The 15,409-nt window shown below is 42.5% G+C and overlaps 1 protein-coding gene across 1 annotated transcript; it reads left to right on the top strand.

Annotated features, from left to right (window-relative positions):
• The first annotated feature begins 77 nt into the window (after window positions 1-77).
• Window positions 78-6,361, top strand: LOC109472777 (F-box/LRR-repeat protein 5-like). Its single transcript, XM_019772636.1, has 10 exons — window positions 78-197; window positions 813-950; window positions 1,391-1,588; window positions 1,952-2,114; window positions 2,622-2,819; window positions 3,170-3,340; window positions 3,480-3,601; window positions 3,838-3,920; window positions 4,118-4,813; window positions 6,026-6,361. Exons 1-10 carry the CDS (start codon window positions 117-119, stop codon window positions 6,252-6,254), a joined length of 2,079 nt encoding a protein of 692 aa, XP_019628195.1. The 5' UTR covers window positions 78-116; the 3' UTR covers window positions 6,255-6,361.
• Window positions 6,362-15,409: the final 9,048 nt, after the last annotated feature.

The following is a 15,409-nucleotide window of genomic DNA, read 5'->3' as shown; positions in this document are numbered from 1 at the left end:
AATTGTTACATGTTGCTATGATATGGTGCCATGTTTTAGGATAAAAAGTTCATATTTGTTCTTTGCGGCTACAGGCGGTTACAGTCGGGGGTGTTGGTTTGGGCAGAGAATTCACCATGGCGCCACCAGAAGAAGTGGACGTCTTTAAAGTGCCACATCGGCGCATGAAGGAGCTTGTCAACTACTACTGTCAGAAGGTGAGTTGCAGAAGGTCTTCTAGAACCGAATGAGACCGAGTTTGGTTTCTGTTGACGTCGGGAAAATGATTTATTTGCGAGCTGTTGAGAGGTGTTTTTTTGCTTCCTCCTGTTGGGCGCCATTTTAATGTTAGCATCTGTCACGGATGTTTACTTGCAGAGTTGGCGCTGCGCGTGGTTCACTAACTGTGCCTGCTCTATATAGATGAACTTGGTCACAGCAATCTAACGTAGTTCACACAATTGACGTGTTCTTTGCGTAATTTGTTTCCCGCGAAAAAAGTCATTTATGTGTCAAATTACGTTACGTATCAAACTTACACAATTTTAAGTTACTGTACTCACATAGGGACGTTGAAATTATATTACGAAAATATAATCAATATCTTGATATGTTATTGTTTTTTTCTTGAAGGACGTAGTAGGTTTTTGTTATCATCAGCAGTGTTTTATTGTCGGACACATAAAAGTTTCAAAAGAAACATGGTTAAACACACGTACACAGGAAGTTCTGCTGAGCTCACAATCACTCAGCAAAACGTTTTATGCTTCATGGTACGAAATGCTTATGTATGTCCTTACTTACGTCTTACGGCTAACGCCCTTGTTTTTTAGCTGTCCAAGACAGACTTCTCTAGTAACCGTGACCTGGGAAACCTGCTCAAGAGTCTGGAGACGACCTTCTCGGAGTTCAAGATCCATGAGCAGATTGAGAATGACTGCATCATGAACAAGTTACAGCGACGACTGGAGGTCAGTGTTCATTGACTTCATTGATTTCAATGACTTGCAAATATTATCATTGTTGCTTTATGAATACTATATATCCAGCGTCAGGCTTATTATTTTACATCAATTAGTGTTATGTAACAAGATGCCGTAATTTTGCGTAGTTTAAGTCACTCAGCAAGTAACTTAGGGAAGATTCTGTCAAAGAAATTGTGTACAAAGACATCAAACATGCCAACATTTCATTTTGTTCGAACTTGTATGTTTTGTAATGCCACGTATGTCTGTCTGCATGTATGTATGTTTGTATGTCATCAGTGAAGCCAAGCCAAGAGTATGACTGAATTTATTATGACTCTACTCTACTCTATGATTGTGAATTTTTTAGGAAAGCGACCAGCAAGCTGACTCTAGTATTTCACGAATCAACAAAGGCTGAAACAAACCACAATGTTTCCCCCCAGGCTCTGTCCATTCAGAACGAGCAAGTGTGTGAGGTGCACTCCCACAACCAGCTGTCGGAGATGCTGGAGCTGGTGGCCCAGGGGTACCGGCTGGTGCAGAAGGGGGAGGGTGAGATGACGAGTTACGGCAAGGAGCTGCGGGTCGCCCTGGAGAACTTCACCCGGCGCTTCCTGCCTCACATGAAGGAGGAGGAGGAGGTCAGGCTTCAGAAAATTGGAAAATGCTTTTTATTATTTTATACTTATTTATTTGAATCAGGCACAAATCCAGCCCGTGTGAACAGATACATAAGTATAGCAACAAGACACCAAGAAAAATCTACCTAAAAGTTAATGATTTTCTAAAGTTATTCTAATGTTGGTTGTGTAATAGTACCAGTACTCACTCTATGATAGCGTATGAACAGTTGCAACAAAATGGATTTCCATTCCAATGTACAGTACACCAATCTGGTCTATTTTGTTGGTCAGTGTGCATCAACTGCTACTAGTATCTCTTTGTATAGATTTAGGGTTTATTTGATTGTTATGAAGACCTATCGGTCCCCCCTTCCCCTGTAGGTTTTCCAGCCTCTTCTGATGGAGTACTTCAGCTATGAGGAACTCAAGGACATCAAGTCTCTCGTGATCAAGCGCCACTGTCTGTCCAAGTCCAAGTATGAGGCAGAGTCCAAGGAAGACAAGGAAAAGTCTGATGAAGACAACAAGTCCCTGAAGTGTAGAGGTGGGTTATACAGCGAGGGAAGGTGTAGGAGGTTGATATCAAGTAGTAGGGTACTAAGTGATACTTGAGAAGTGCAGCAAATTCTCTGTAGCTTAAGTACTCTGAAGCTGATAGAGCCTTCCTTGGTGAAGGAATGAATTGATAGTAGTCTGAGAAACTCTATCAGTCAAAACTTTTGAGAGAACTCAAAGACATGTGAGTCTGAGAAAATCTATCAGTCAAAACTTTTGAGAGACAGCTTTTGAGAGAGGAATGCTCCAGCATGACATGTTTTGTTCACATGATTATTACAAATGTCCATGATAGACTTTAACAGGTTGAACTGTGATACTTTCCTGGCACAAGATGGGAGGAATACACTAGCTACTAACCATTCCACTGAAGAAGCTACTAGTATGTAGAACATCTGTATTTAACTGTCAGTTGCAACAGCTGGTAAAGGTGAGGTATGCCACTGTTAGAGACAGCATATGAGAGTTACTTTACTAACTGCCATCCTACAATAAGTCTGCTCTGCAGAGGAAGCCCAAGAGGAGGAGGAGGTGTCTCCCATCCAGACCCTGCCGTCGGAGGTCCTGCTGCGCGTGATGTCGTACCTGTCCCCGCGGGACCTGTGCAGGTGTGCCCAGGTGTGCCGCAGCTGGTCGGTCCTGGCGCGGGACGGACACCTGTGGCAGGTGATGCACCCGGCACGATGGGCTCAAGGTGAGGCAGAATTCCCAGTTTAAGATCTTTCTCTACCTTTTCTTTTCTTGACCTCAATGAAAAGCAGCCTGCAGGCCAATTTAAGCTCCTCATGAATAAAGAATGGTTCTAACAAAGAAATCCTTCAGTCTTGCAAGTCAATGGAGCTGTAGGTATTATTTTCAATAGGAGTGTTTTGTTTTCTTTTGCTTCCCATGTTCTCTTATACTATTTTTATACAATACACCATGATGTTGTTAACTTTTAGATATAGAAAGGAAGCACCAAACTTTCAATTCTAAGTCTCTTTACTGTAGCATCCAACTCTATACCTCACAACACACCATGATTTTTATACAACATCATTGCAGGTGACTGGCGTTTTGGGTTCCTCCCTGATGAAGACCCAGATGACCTGCCTGTGTACGGAGCCATGGGAGGGGAGGAGGAGGCAGATCTGTATGTGGTCGTGGACGAGGATGCCGACTTCGACGAATCGGCAGAGAGCGACAACAGCGAATCCAGTAACCTCAGCTACACAGGTACAGTGGGATATGCCCTGTTTGACTTCTCTACATTCTAGAATTCTTTACTTTTATTTTCCAGATGCATCAAATGTTTTAAAGTTGATCTTAAATATTTGAAAACATCAGCCCCAACTCACATTCTTCCATCTTCCAGCTGCCTGTATCCAGCGTGAGGCTAAGATGTTGACCTCCATGGTGAGAAACCTCCTCCCCCATGTGAGCCGGTCTGTACAGTCTCTGGTGCTGAGGGGCAGCCGAGGACTCACCAATGGACTGGTACGTTTTAGGAACTTCTCTCTTTTGATAAACAGCTCTGTTGTAGTTGGTCCATAGAGTATTTCTATGCAAGCTTTCTTCACAAGGACATTTGTATCCAGGCATTTTATAAAACGAATTTGCCGTATGACCTTACCTATATATCTTTTACAAAGTGTGGAATGTCCATATGAATGTGTAGAAAAGTGTAGAAAACCCCTGTAAGAATGTTTGATATCCTCTTGTTGTTTCCATAGGTGTATAAGCTGATAGTGAGCTGCCCTAACCTGGAGTACCTGGACCTCTCTCACACCAATGTGTCGGATGTTGCCTTCAAGGGGTGAGAATTTCCATCCTGTCAATCCCTGAGCATTTTTAGTTTCAGTCCTGCAACAATTGTACATTTCAAAACAAGTCAGTGTCAGCTTTCTGTTCCATCCTAAGCATTGAGTCAGTGAGTTTCATACAGGCTGTAGGTAATTTGTACATATTGTTTCTAATGGTATTGTAAAAGTTTTGATTTTTTATTTGTTCCAGGCTTGGTAAGCGTGGTGCAGGAAGAAAGCTGTGGCACCTTGACCTGTCAGGCTGCGTGAACATCACCAACCTGACCCTCATCCGGCTGTCCAACGGGCTGGGGCCCCTGCCTTCCAGTGGTCCCGGCATACCACGTTCCGCAGACAACAACAAGCGTGAGGATGTCTCCAAGTACATCTGTTGCGACTTCTCTAACGCTGAGGGCAACATGTGTTGCACGGGCACACCTTACAGCAGTGCTGTACCTGCTGCAGACTTTCCTGTGCCCTGTCACTCCGGCTGTGCTCACAGTAACACCCAGTTTGAAGACATTGAGTGCTGCGAGGGCTTCTCCGAAAGGACTTCTTGTGTTTCAGAACCTCTCGCTCAGTACCAAAGGACTTGTTGTGGTGGTGCTGAGCAGAGATTGCCCCCCTCCCCTCCTAACAACGACATCGCATCTTCTTGGACTTGTTGCATGTCCCGGGAGGAAAGCCGCCCATTCCAACGCGACAAAAATTCAAGAGATAACAACAGTCGCCGCAAGAATAACAAAGACAATGATTATGCCGACAATGATAATGTCGGCAAAAGGACTAACAACTGTTCCCCCACTAATGGGGATGTGGATAAAGACTTTGACGATGCTGAGGTGACCAGAGGTCTGATTTACCTGGGCCTGTCGGGATGCTACCAGATCACAGATGAGGGGCTCAGGTAGGTATTGGCGAATGGAGGAGCTGTGGTTTATGTGATATCTGCTCTGTGATTTGAGCAACAATTTTGAAAGATTGTATGACAGACTCAATCAGTAACTGTATAGCCGGTATAACTGCCCTTCGGCATAATACACCAGCTCAATATGTTTGATAATAGTGATAAGGACAGCAGTAGTAAATTGCAGTTTGTGATGTAGATGACAGGTGATGCTGTGTGATTCTTCGGATACAAATGTACAGTACATTAATCTCCAAGCAGATCTTTCGGTGGCAAGACAGTATCCATTGGCCAGAGGAGTGTCCATTAGCCACCGAAGATCTGCCTGCAGTCGAAACGTCAAAGGCTATTAACACCTAGTTGTTGCCTGATCAAAATATTCTTGCCAAGTAGTTTATTGCCCTGACCACCAGGCAAGGCTCTTGCCCTCCTAGTGAGCCAGCTGGTTGAGCATTACAGGAAGTCTCTCTATGGGTCCCCTCACCAACTGTTATTCTGGACAGTTTAACCATAGGAAAAGAAGATTCAACACATGTTTTGTGATATCTGCAGTTTTTAACCACAAGGACCCCAGTTATTGACATTTCTATGTTTCAGCCAGCATATTTTAGTACCAGCATACAGTATTATCTGGACAGGGTTAGGTGAGAACTCCCACTGAGATGTGCGCGGGTGACTGCATTTGTCCCAGATTCAAGCTATAAACCGCTTGTAAAAATCTTAGCACAACAAATTTTTGATAGTTGTTAATAGGGGCACAAGGAGGGGCAGCAACACCATTTTTGAAAAGAAGTGCTCCTCCCTGTTCGAGTACCGGCAGATCTTCGGTGGCTAATGGACACTCCTCTGGCCAATGGATACTGTCTTGCCACCGAAAGATCTGCTTGGAGATTACAGTACATACAGTAACTGCAGTTTGACATGTGCTCACTAGGGGGCATTGTGCACATTGCTGAGTTGGGGCTTGGGCTCCTATTTCAGAGGTTTTACAAGTACTGCCCTTTGCAGTGTAATGGACTATTATCCAAAAGATACCCTGGGATAGTCATATTTGGTAGTCTGGGATAGTTATACATGTATTTGGTACTTCAAATGGTTTTATTACAATTTTTAGTTCAAATTGGATTAAAAAAAAGCTTGTTGCTCTGTAGAAAATTCATTTTTGTATTAAATTTATTAGCAAACAAAACAAACTTGCCACCCCTCCCCCAGTGCCCTGGCGTCCCATGGCGGCCTCCCTCAGCTGACCCATCTGGACCTGTCCGGCTGTCTGAACATCACGGCCGAGGGGCTGGCCGCGCTGGCCGACAGCTGCCGCTCCCTGGACCACCAGCAGTTCTACTACTGCGACAACATCACGGACGGGCCGTTCTCCGACACCGCCAGCGGCTGCCAGAACCTGCAGTGCTCCTCGCGGGTCTGCTGCCGCTCCGGGGAGTAGAGGCCGCGCGCCCCTACAGCTACAGATCCTGCTCTGCTGTGGAGTATCAGGGAGTATTGCCTGGTTATGTAATATGGAAATTCATCTATGGCAGTAATTGACATTATGTAGGCTAAAAATGCTATAACATTGCACAAGAAGAAAAGTGGTCACCAACAAGCTTAAGACAAGTTCTCTGACTTGTTGGCCTATTCTCAACCTTGTGACTTGTTTTCAACTTTGAGACTTGTTTTGAACTTTGTGACTTGTTGACTTGTTCTCAACTTTGACTCCTGGCTGACGTCACACTTTCAAGTGACTTTGGCTTTGGGTCATTTCAACTTGAAAAGGACCGCAGAACTGGTAAAAATTGGTCATGTTTGTAAGCACTTTTCTTCTTGTGCACAGTTACAGCATTTTAAGTCTTCATGATACACCCATGCCGTTTTGTCAGCTACTGTCAGAAGCCAAAGAAGCACGTAATTCAAAATTGTTTACCAAAGTTATGCCAGTACGTCTTTGTGTTGTTTGTTATTTTGTGTTTGTTACCATATTTTGTTACTTGCACTGCAACAAGGCTTTTCACACAGTAATATGGTATGTCTGAAAGTAGTTTAAACTTTATAATTTCAGATTCCTGTGTTTTTCAATATATTCTGTACATGACATTTGCTAATTTAATGTTTTGAAGTGTTCACACATTGTAGGACACTAGAAAATGATAAATATCAGAATAGCCAGTATAAATTATGAGGTAACAACCTAGTTTACCTCAACAGTCTTTCTTTGGCCAGTACCAGGGGTAATACCTTTTTTCATCATGATGAAATCTTAATAAATTTTAACCTAGTAAATTACAGAGTGGAAGAGAGCTTAGCTTCTAATAAATGCAAAAATCTTCTAGCCGACCACTAAATTAAGTTCTAAAATTGATCAAAAGCTTCTTATTAAGATCGTAATAACATCTTTGTAGAAAAAGAAGCTTTCATGGTGACACAGCTAAGCTCTGGATATACATTTGTACTAGTACATGTACAGTGTATACATATACATCATGTGTTCCTTAAAAATGTTACGGTTGGAAACTCCCAGACACTCACTACTTCTCAAAGCCAGTTGGAAAACATCTTGAACATCTTGTATTCCAAAGACAATGATTTGCCAGTGTCAGGTCAAATCTGTTTCGAAACTAAGCAATGCAGCATTCTTGGCAACTATACTACATGTTAATAGGTTAAGATTGGGCGCTTAAAATATTAAACAGTGTCGAGGATCTTTTCCGCCCCAGAGAACAGACAATGAGTGGTGTAAAAGACTTGTCTTCTATTGTGTAATATCATCATCAGTTTCACGTCACGGAGACAGCACGACACAATCAATGATGAACCATCGACAAGATCTTGTAACCGTGGTGACGGCACGTACTTGGACGGAAGCCAGTCCGTCAGGGTGCTAGACAGTCCATCAGCTTGGCGTGGAAGTGGCTCTTTAACCCCCTTTGGTGGCAGAGTGCACCGGATACTGCTCCCATTAGTAACACCATGCATGCCATGAATTGGCAGGAAGGCTTGGATCACTGACATGCAAACGTGACAACTGTTCGCCATATAAACGTTACAGAATAACATTGTGGCCTGTGCGAGTATTTCACTGTGTGTTCTCAAAGTAATATATCAGTCTAAGCCAACTACGGTATCTACAGATGTCACTCAGATTATAGAATCAATATAAATCTGTTGGTTGGAATCAAAAGAGAATCTATTGATTTATTTAATCTATTGAATCTTTCTGTATTCAATGGATGAATTGATAGGCTGACTTGAACAAAAAGAGAATGTATATGGTTACTTTGCTCATGGTTGCTTCTTTGCTATTCAGTACGAAATCCTAAGAGATTGTATCACATGATTGATGAAGTAATTAAAAATTGCCCATTAGTTCTCTGTTCTTGTTTGTTATATTGGTGTACTGAATAATTCACATTCAGGTCTAAGGTTAACCAATTAACCAATTGGCTTGAAGCCATTAAATGTCCAAGTCTCCTACCATGAGAGAAATGGTTATGAAATAAATTTTTACATTGCCAGGCCTGGTATATCATGGTGTACCATTCAAGGAGAGGGTTAGCCAAGGATATATGACAAATGGTTGAATAATTGCCAATGCCTGGTTTGGATATATTCATATATTACTAAGGAAAGATCTATGTTGCATGCAGCAAAGGTCAAGAAGTTTGAAGGGAGCTTGAGTTTTCAAGAGAAATGAACAACAACTTGACCTTTTGAAAGAAATGAACAACTGCCAATTGAGGCCAGAAAATGGATGATTTGTGCATGTCTCCATGATACATAGTGGGTACAGTAAGATCCTATTTGTTGTCCCTATTTAATGTGCACTTTTACCTGTTACTTGTCCACTTGGTCATCGCAATCTGTAACCCATTGTAGACAGGCTCTGTTTACTAGTTCAAGATACATTTTTTTAATGTGGCCACCACGTAGTTCAGATGTCTTGGATCAAGTGCAGAAAACATGAGATACTTGGCAAGACAGGGCTGCATGTTGTGACTATGGCTGTACAAAGTTAATTACCCTTACAAATCCTTTTGTCACAGAAGGTTGAGCCAAGGAGAGAATTAAGAAATTTTTGTGGGCCCCTCCCCCAATGATTTGCCCAGTGAGCTGTAGCATAGCTCTCATCTCCAAGCAGATGTAGGATCTCTCTTAGTCTCCATTTTACATGTTTTTGTGGCATTTTGCATGCAACAGAAGTCAAAGGGTAACAAGATGCAGTATTTAGACTAATTAATAAAAAAAATGCACAATATTTTGCAAAAAAATTTTGCACCTTGTTAGGACAGTTATTGGTTGCAAAAGCGGACCCATGCTACAATGGTCCATGACCCGAACACTCCAGCTTGCCCTTTGTAGAAGAGAGCATTTTGAGAGGTTTGTACAGTTGTGTATTGTCAAGAACACGTCAACTTCTTCCATTGACTGCCCCTGAAGTGTGTGCTTGATTTTTAGCAATCTTGAAGGGCGTTTATGTGATGAAAGTTGGAGTACAAGTTAGCAGGAGCTACCAGGGTTGGCACACAGCAGGCCAGCGCAGTCCCCAGGCCTTCCTAATCTCCAAGCAGATGTTTTGGTGGTTGCAAAGTACAGTATCAAATTGGCCAGGCAGTATCCATTGGCCACCCGATTTAGATTCACCTGGTTGGGTGGCAAATGGACACAGTCTGGCCAATACTATGGATACTGCCTAGCCAATTTGATACTGTATTTTGCAGCCACCCAAACATCTGCTTGGAGATTAGACCCCTCCCACCTCTTCAGGGTTTTCTATGGCCCTGTTGAATGTTTGTCCAGGCACAATGGGTGCACTTTGTGGCCGCTCAAGACCTGCCTACGTAACAGGTTGGTTTAAACCACACCCAGAGTTCAAGCAGGTGCTCAACAAGCGTTCTGTACAGGACTAGTACAACGCATTAAAAAAATAAGATTTAACAGGGGAAGAGGCTGTGGTGTTAGGACCTTGGTGTAGACTACAAAAAGATAATTGTAGATGGCTAAACTTCTGTTGAACTTGTATGCTAAAAAATGCACTAGAAGACAAACTCAACTTCATCTTGTTTGACAGTCAGGGTAAATGATTGAAAACACTGTTACTTATTGGCGTCAGAGTTATACGTGTTCGAGTGTGATGTTGGGAAAGATTTTTCTTTCAGTTTATATTTCAAGAGCTGATTGTGGTATGGCATCCACTTCAGTCCTGTTGAAAAAAACTACATGTACGTAGTTGCTGCTGTACTCAAATAACACAGGTTCAACAAGACCAAGGACGTTACAGGCACTTGTGCGTTCTTGTGAAGACTTGAAGTGTTGGTAAGAGCTTGGGTCCTGCTGAGGCGAGGTAAACAAGTGAGTAATGGGGGTCAAAGCCTCCGTCATCCCGCTCCCCACCCACTCTGACACTTCGCCATTTACATGGCTGGAGCGTGTAAGCGTTGCTGCGGGGCAGAGCATTATGTTTGTGTCATATCTACACAACCCAACACCAGCCGCCTTTTATTCTGTTGACATTCCAAAGTCCCCTGACAGCTTGATTGCTCTGACAATCAAAACAGTCTGGACTGGCAGCATGATTTGCGCCGTCGTGTTTGGCCATACGCACGTTTTCAAACACGGCAATCAATTTGCCTCGCGCAGTGTTTGAAGTACTAACTGTTACAGCCTGTTGCTATATTGAGGCACTCTTGCACTTGCATTTAATATTGAAAGTTTAAATGGCTAATGTGACAGGTGTAAGTCATTTTTCTGATCAGAACTTTATCAAATTTGTCCATGGTTTTTCAAGAGTGTGGGTGGGTGGGAAGACATCATTCTAGGAAAACTGTCAGAACCTCAGGTAAATCACTTTGCAAGTATACTTTGGGTACTAAAACACATAAACCTCTACTTGCTACAGTTCTATAATGATAAGCAATCAAATTTTGTGTGGTCAAACGTAAAGAAAGAGCAGGACTGGCAATTCTGTGGACAGACGGTTTATTGAGTTCCTTCTGTTTTGGCCATGCAATCATGTCTAGACACCGCAGGTGACCTTCAAAATCATACACTCCGACATTTTCTCTCCCTGCCAGTGACTTGTGATGCCAAGGTAGCTCAAGGTAAATCTGGCAGCTAAAAGTTCGTGCCCACAGAGCCAAGCACTTACGAAGACATTAAAGCCGTTAACACACGTTGCCAGCTCCATTGGGAGGTTCTTTGAAGTGACTCTGTTGCTTTGCCGACAGGGAAGATTACAGCAGTTCATAAAGTAGCCTGCCTTCGAAGGTGCACTTAACACCACCTTTGACACCACTTAGCATGTCCCCCAGTCTGGCACAACTTTTTACTGCAGGCCAATTTTGCGTAGAGCTCTCTCTCGCTCTCACATGGCTAGCCGCGTGAGGCATGGGTGTGTGTGGAATAAAGATTTCTGTGGAGAGGTATTAGTAAGTATGGCGCACTAAAGCTGCTGCAGCTTTGGTTATTAATGAACATGCACAGCCTCTCAATTGGCACACTTCTCTCTGTCGTGTTAATGTGGTAAATGTATCAGTCAAGTACATGGAAGTAAGGCCGAAACCAGTAGTTTGGACTTAATATAGAATCTCTATTAGCGAGGTACAAACTTGTACATGCTAATCTTCCCTAAATCATTTTCTAATATTGCAATTTTAACATTCAAACTATATAGAATATATCATACACTATACCACAGTATTATGACTGTAAGAATGTGCATTAGTGTAATAATATAACACAGTAAACCCGAGCACTAGGGTAAAAATTTTGGTATCAAACTGTGATGTAGGGCTTCAACAGAGAATAAGTTCATGTATAAAGTGATGGAGGAGGGTATACAGCTTCTCAGAAACTACTCTCAGGGACTCCCAATGTCAATACTCATACTCTGGAGATCATGTGGAATAAAAAAAAGACAGATAGCTAGTACATGCACATAATGCATTTGCTGCTGGCAAATATGATCAGCGTTTTCCCCAACTCCCACTCACAAACATGTTGAAGTACAATGCAATCACGACAAGACATCTAGTACATTTTTTATGTACATGTACAAACTGTAGCTCAGAGTGAAAGCCTTCCATTCTGCTGCCAGCAGCCTATTCAGCGTACTGTAAATTGTGAAACTTAAATCGTGGTGGTTTTATTCTCTGAGTTGTTTTTTGCATCTTACTGTTTACCCCCCATACCCAATACTTTCTAACGAGGCATGGCAACCTCAACCTATATACATGTATATTAAATTTTCAGATGTTCAATGAATCATTTTAAAGTTTTCATTGTATAAATGAAAGTATACTAAGTTCTAACACAACAACACCTAATATTCTTTTTTTTCAGTCAGTAACACCTTGCAAGTGGCCCCAAACTCAAGTGGAATGTGACAAAAAAACTTCTGATTACACTGCTTTTCCAGCTCATAAAAATGCCATAATGTCTTGGAAACTGCTAAGGAACTGCAGCTCACTGCAGGCATCCTCCAATTTTCACCAGGCTTGCAATTAAGTAGCGTAACGGTCCATTCCTCGCCTCCACAAACTAACAATTCCATCTTGCCTGTGCTATGAAATATGTATTTGCCTTTGCACTTTGATGTTGGTCTTACTGATGTGTGAGAAGCTGTGGATGGATTATTCTGCCTCTTGCTCTCCTTTGATCTTTTACATCAAGTCATATGACTTGTGTTACTGCATAAGGCATATGAATCCTTTGCTTCCTTTTCAGCACTACCTCCATACAGATAGGAGCTTTGATGGTGTAGATGGCAGAGGCAGATCCGATCTATTGTATCCAACCTTGACATTGGCCAAGGGCACCAAATCCCCTGCTAATACTCTAACGCCCATCAAACCAGTGAAAGATGTATGATGGTCTTCGGATTCATCCCTTCCCATCCTTTCCAGCAGTTCGGGTTGTCATCTGAAATCCTGTTTTTACTAGGCATGAGCAACACTCTTGGGATGTGCAGGGGCGATGGGGCAAGGAGGGGAATGAAAAGCCTGGCATTTTTTTTGCCACATTTATTCATTTTCTTGGTTCTTAGCTTTCCTCATCATTTTTTTTTCTGATGAAAAAAGACTACATCTTAGTCAAAGATCACATGTAACTTCCATGATATGAATCAACCCCATATGCGTATATTTTGGCACCAACAGTTGACGGAAATACACGCTTGTTGCAGATTTTCTTTCTGTCAATGAATTAAAAGTTTAAATTTACTCAAAGTTAAGTTCAAAATTACTAGCCTAGTATGCTACCTTATTATGACTTCTGTGGTAGCATTTGAGTCTTTCATAGAATGCCTGCTTCTTTCCTTTATTTATGCCTGCTCCATAATTTTTCTGCAAAAGTCCAAGAACCAAGAAATGGAATTGGTACAGCCTTAGATTGCAAGAAGAAGACCAACCCTGGGGAGGGAAGGATGACAGTAGCATTATGATGCCAACCAGACACATTGATTTTTGCCCTGTCTGCTGTAAGGATGGGTTTTTCATGTCTGTTGAAGCCATCGGATGTCACCAGCCGCAAGGGAGAATTTGGTCTTGAAAATATGAGATCAAGAACTACATCAAATACAATCAAAACTGCTCAAGAAAAATGATGAGGGTACAGATAAGATGTAGACAGGTGGTCACTAGAGGCAGGATTCTCAATGCCTGCGTCTTGGGAAAAATTGTCTAAGAGGCCAACAAAAAGTGATAACATTATATAGAGGTCCTTATATAGAGGTGGTGACTTGTAGACTGGTACAGGTTTGACTGTAGTAAAACATTAAACTTTATTCCAACACACAATTTACAGAGATCAAATTTTCAGCGACCACTGTCGCCTTCATCAGGATAATTAATGACCAATCACTTCACAACGTGATCTCGCGAGAGTTACGGTTTACAAGGTTTGACTGTATTGACATGTCAAGTAAATTATCTTAGACTACAATGTACATATCTGACCAACATGTATTTCAGGTCATGATTCAGGTCACTTTTTGAGGTTAGGAGTAATGTAGGTGCTCTCTGGAAAGTAACTTTTGCTTGGACGACTGAACTATTTGCCTGAGCAGTCCGGGCGACCTTTTGACTTTCATGTCAATCACTTAAAGACTTCCTGTGCCTAATTGCATACCTGCGGCTTTGCTACTGAAGAATGCCATAATCAGGCGTAATTTCCGTGCAGATACAACATAACCCTGTGTCACCAACACGCACCTGTCAGGCTAGTCCTGTGTGATTAATAACTTGCCGAGTACATAATGGCAGAAACAAGGTGAAGGTCTAATACTTGGGCCTAGTGGCATAAATTTTAATGGCAGTAAGTTTGATAGCCTGGGTGCCAGACCCTGGCTCAACACAAAACTCCCTTCTGCGTAGCCTCCATAGCATGCCAAAAACGGGGGGTTTGGGGGGTCTTTATGGTCTTTGGGAGCTTTTATGTGCTATTTTCTGATTGCATATAGACAACATAGCCAGCCTGGTTGAATTACGTACCCCCGTTTTTTGCTAATCAGAAAACAGCCAAAGACCACCAAACCCCCAGTTCTATAAGCCTGCTACGGAGGCTACTTCTGCTGGAGGAAGCCACAAGTCTTGATCCCAAAGTTAGCACCTGGGGGTCTAATTTATCTCTTGAGCCAGGCTCAGAGTCTGAGGGGGTTACTCTCCAAGCAGAGGTTGTGGGGAATGATCGTTACCTTTTTATATATGGCCGTTTTTGACCCCCACCACCCCGTCGGTGACTGGCAACCTTCTCTGGCTAATGGATACTGCCTGGCAGAATTGATACTGTCTTTTTGCCACCGAGAGGGATCTGCTTGGAGATCAGAGGGGGTGTCAATGGTAGCTAGCATGTATACTGCCCCTGGCAACAGTCTGGCACCCAGGCTATAAGTTTGCTTGCATGTTTCAGTGGCGGCAGAATTTTTCATATGGGCAGGATGGGTCAGTTGATAGCCCTTAACCCAACAGAGTAACTACAGAATCTGATGTATAGATTTTTAGCCTGAAGCAAGGTTGAAATGTCTAGTCTATGTGTATTAGAAGATGACCTTGTCCCAGAGGGATGACCTTCAGCTGAAGACAGACAGCTGTTATTATTGCTATTTGACATTAACATCATCAATAGTGAGCTGCTAGAACAAATTTCAGCCAGCACATATACATGTACAATGTATCATGTAGGTACCAGTCTGAGGTCATGACCGTAGTAAGGAAGGCTGCTTTAGGGAAAATGATGTACATGTACACTCCACCTGACTGATTTGCACTTGGAAAACACATCAAAGTAGTTTATTAGCCCCAAAGACAAAGTGGGCCAATATTTATCAAAGTGTCTCTTAGTCTATTTATGACGCATGAAATTTATGACATCTTTGGAATGCGTGTTTTGGGTTGTCCGTCCATGAGACAAAGACATGAAAAAGCAATGGTGAAAGAAAGACATGCACAGGTGGTCTGACTTGAGATTGAAATTCATGTTGCGTAACTGGAAAAATGAGTTGCAAAGCCCTGACTTACTTTGCATCTGACATTAATGTCTGACATTATGAGCCAGTCTAACTGCCCTTCAGCGTGATACCAGCTTCACAGGCAGGCAGTGGTGGCAGGTTAT

The sequence above is a fragment of the Branchiostoma belcheri genome, unplaced genomic scaffold (genome assembly GCF_001625305.1).
Source record: "Branchiostoma belcheri isolate BF01 breed outbred unplaced genomic scaffold, Haploidv18h27 scaffold10, whole genome shotgun sequence".
NCBI classification, from domain to species: Eukaryota; Metazoa; Chordata; class Leptocardii; order Amphioxiformes; family Branchiostomatidae; genus Branchiostoma; species Branchiostoma belcheri.
Note: the sequence above shows the minus strand (reverse complement) of the source record. Positions and strands in the feature narration are given on the sequence as shown.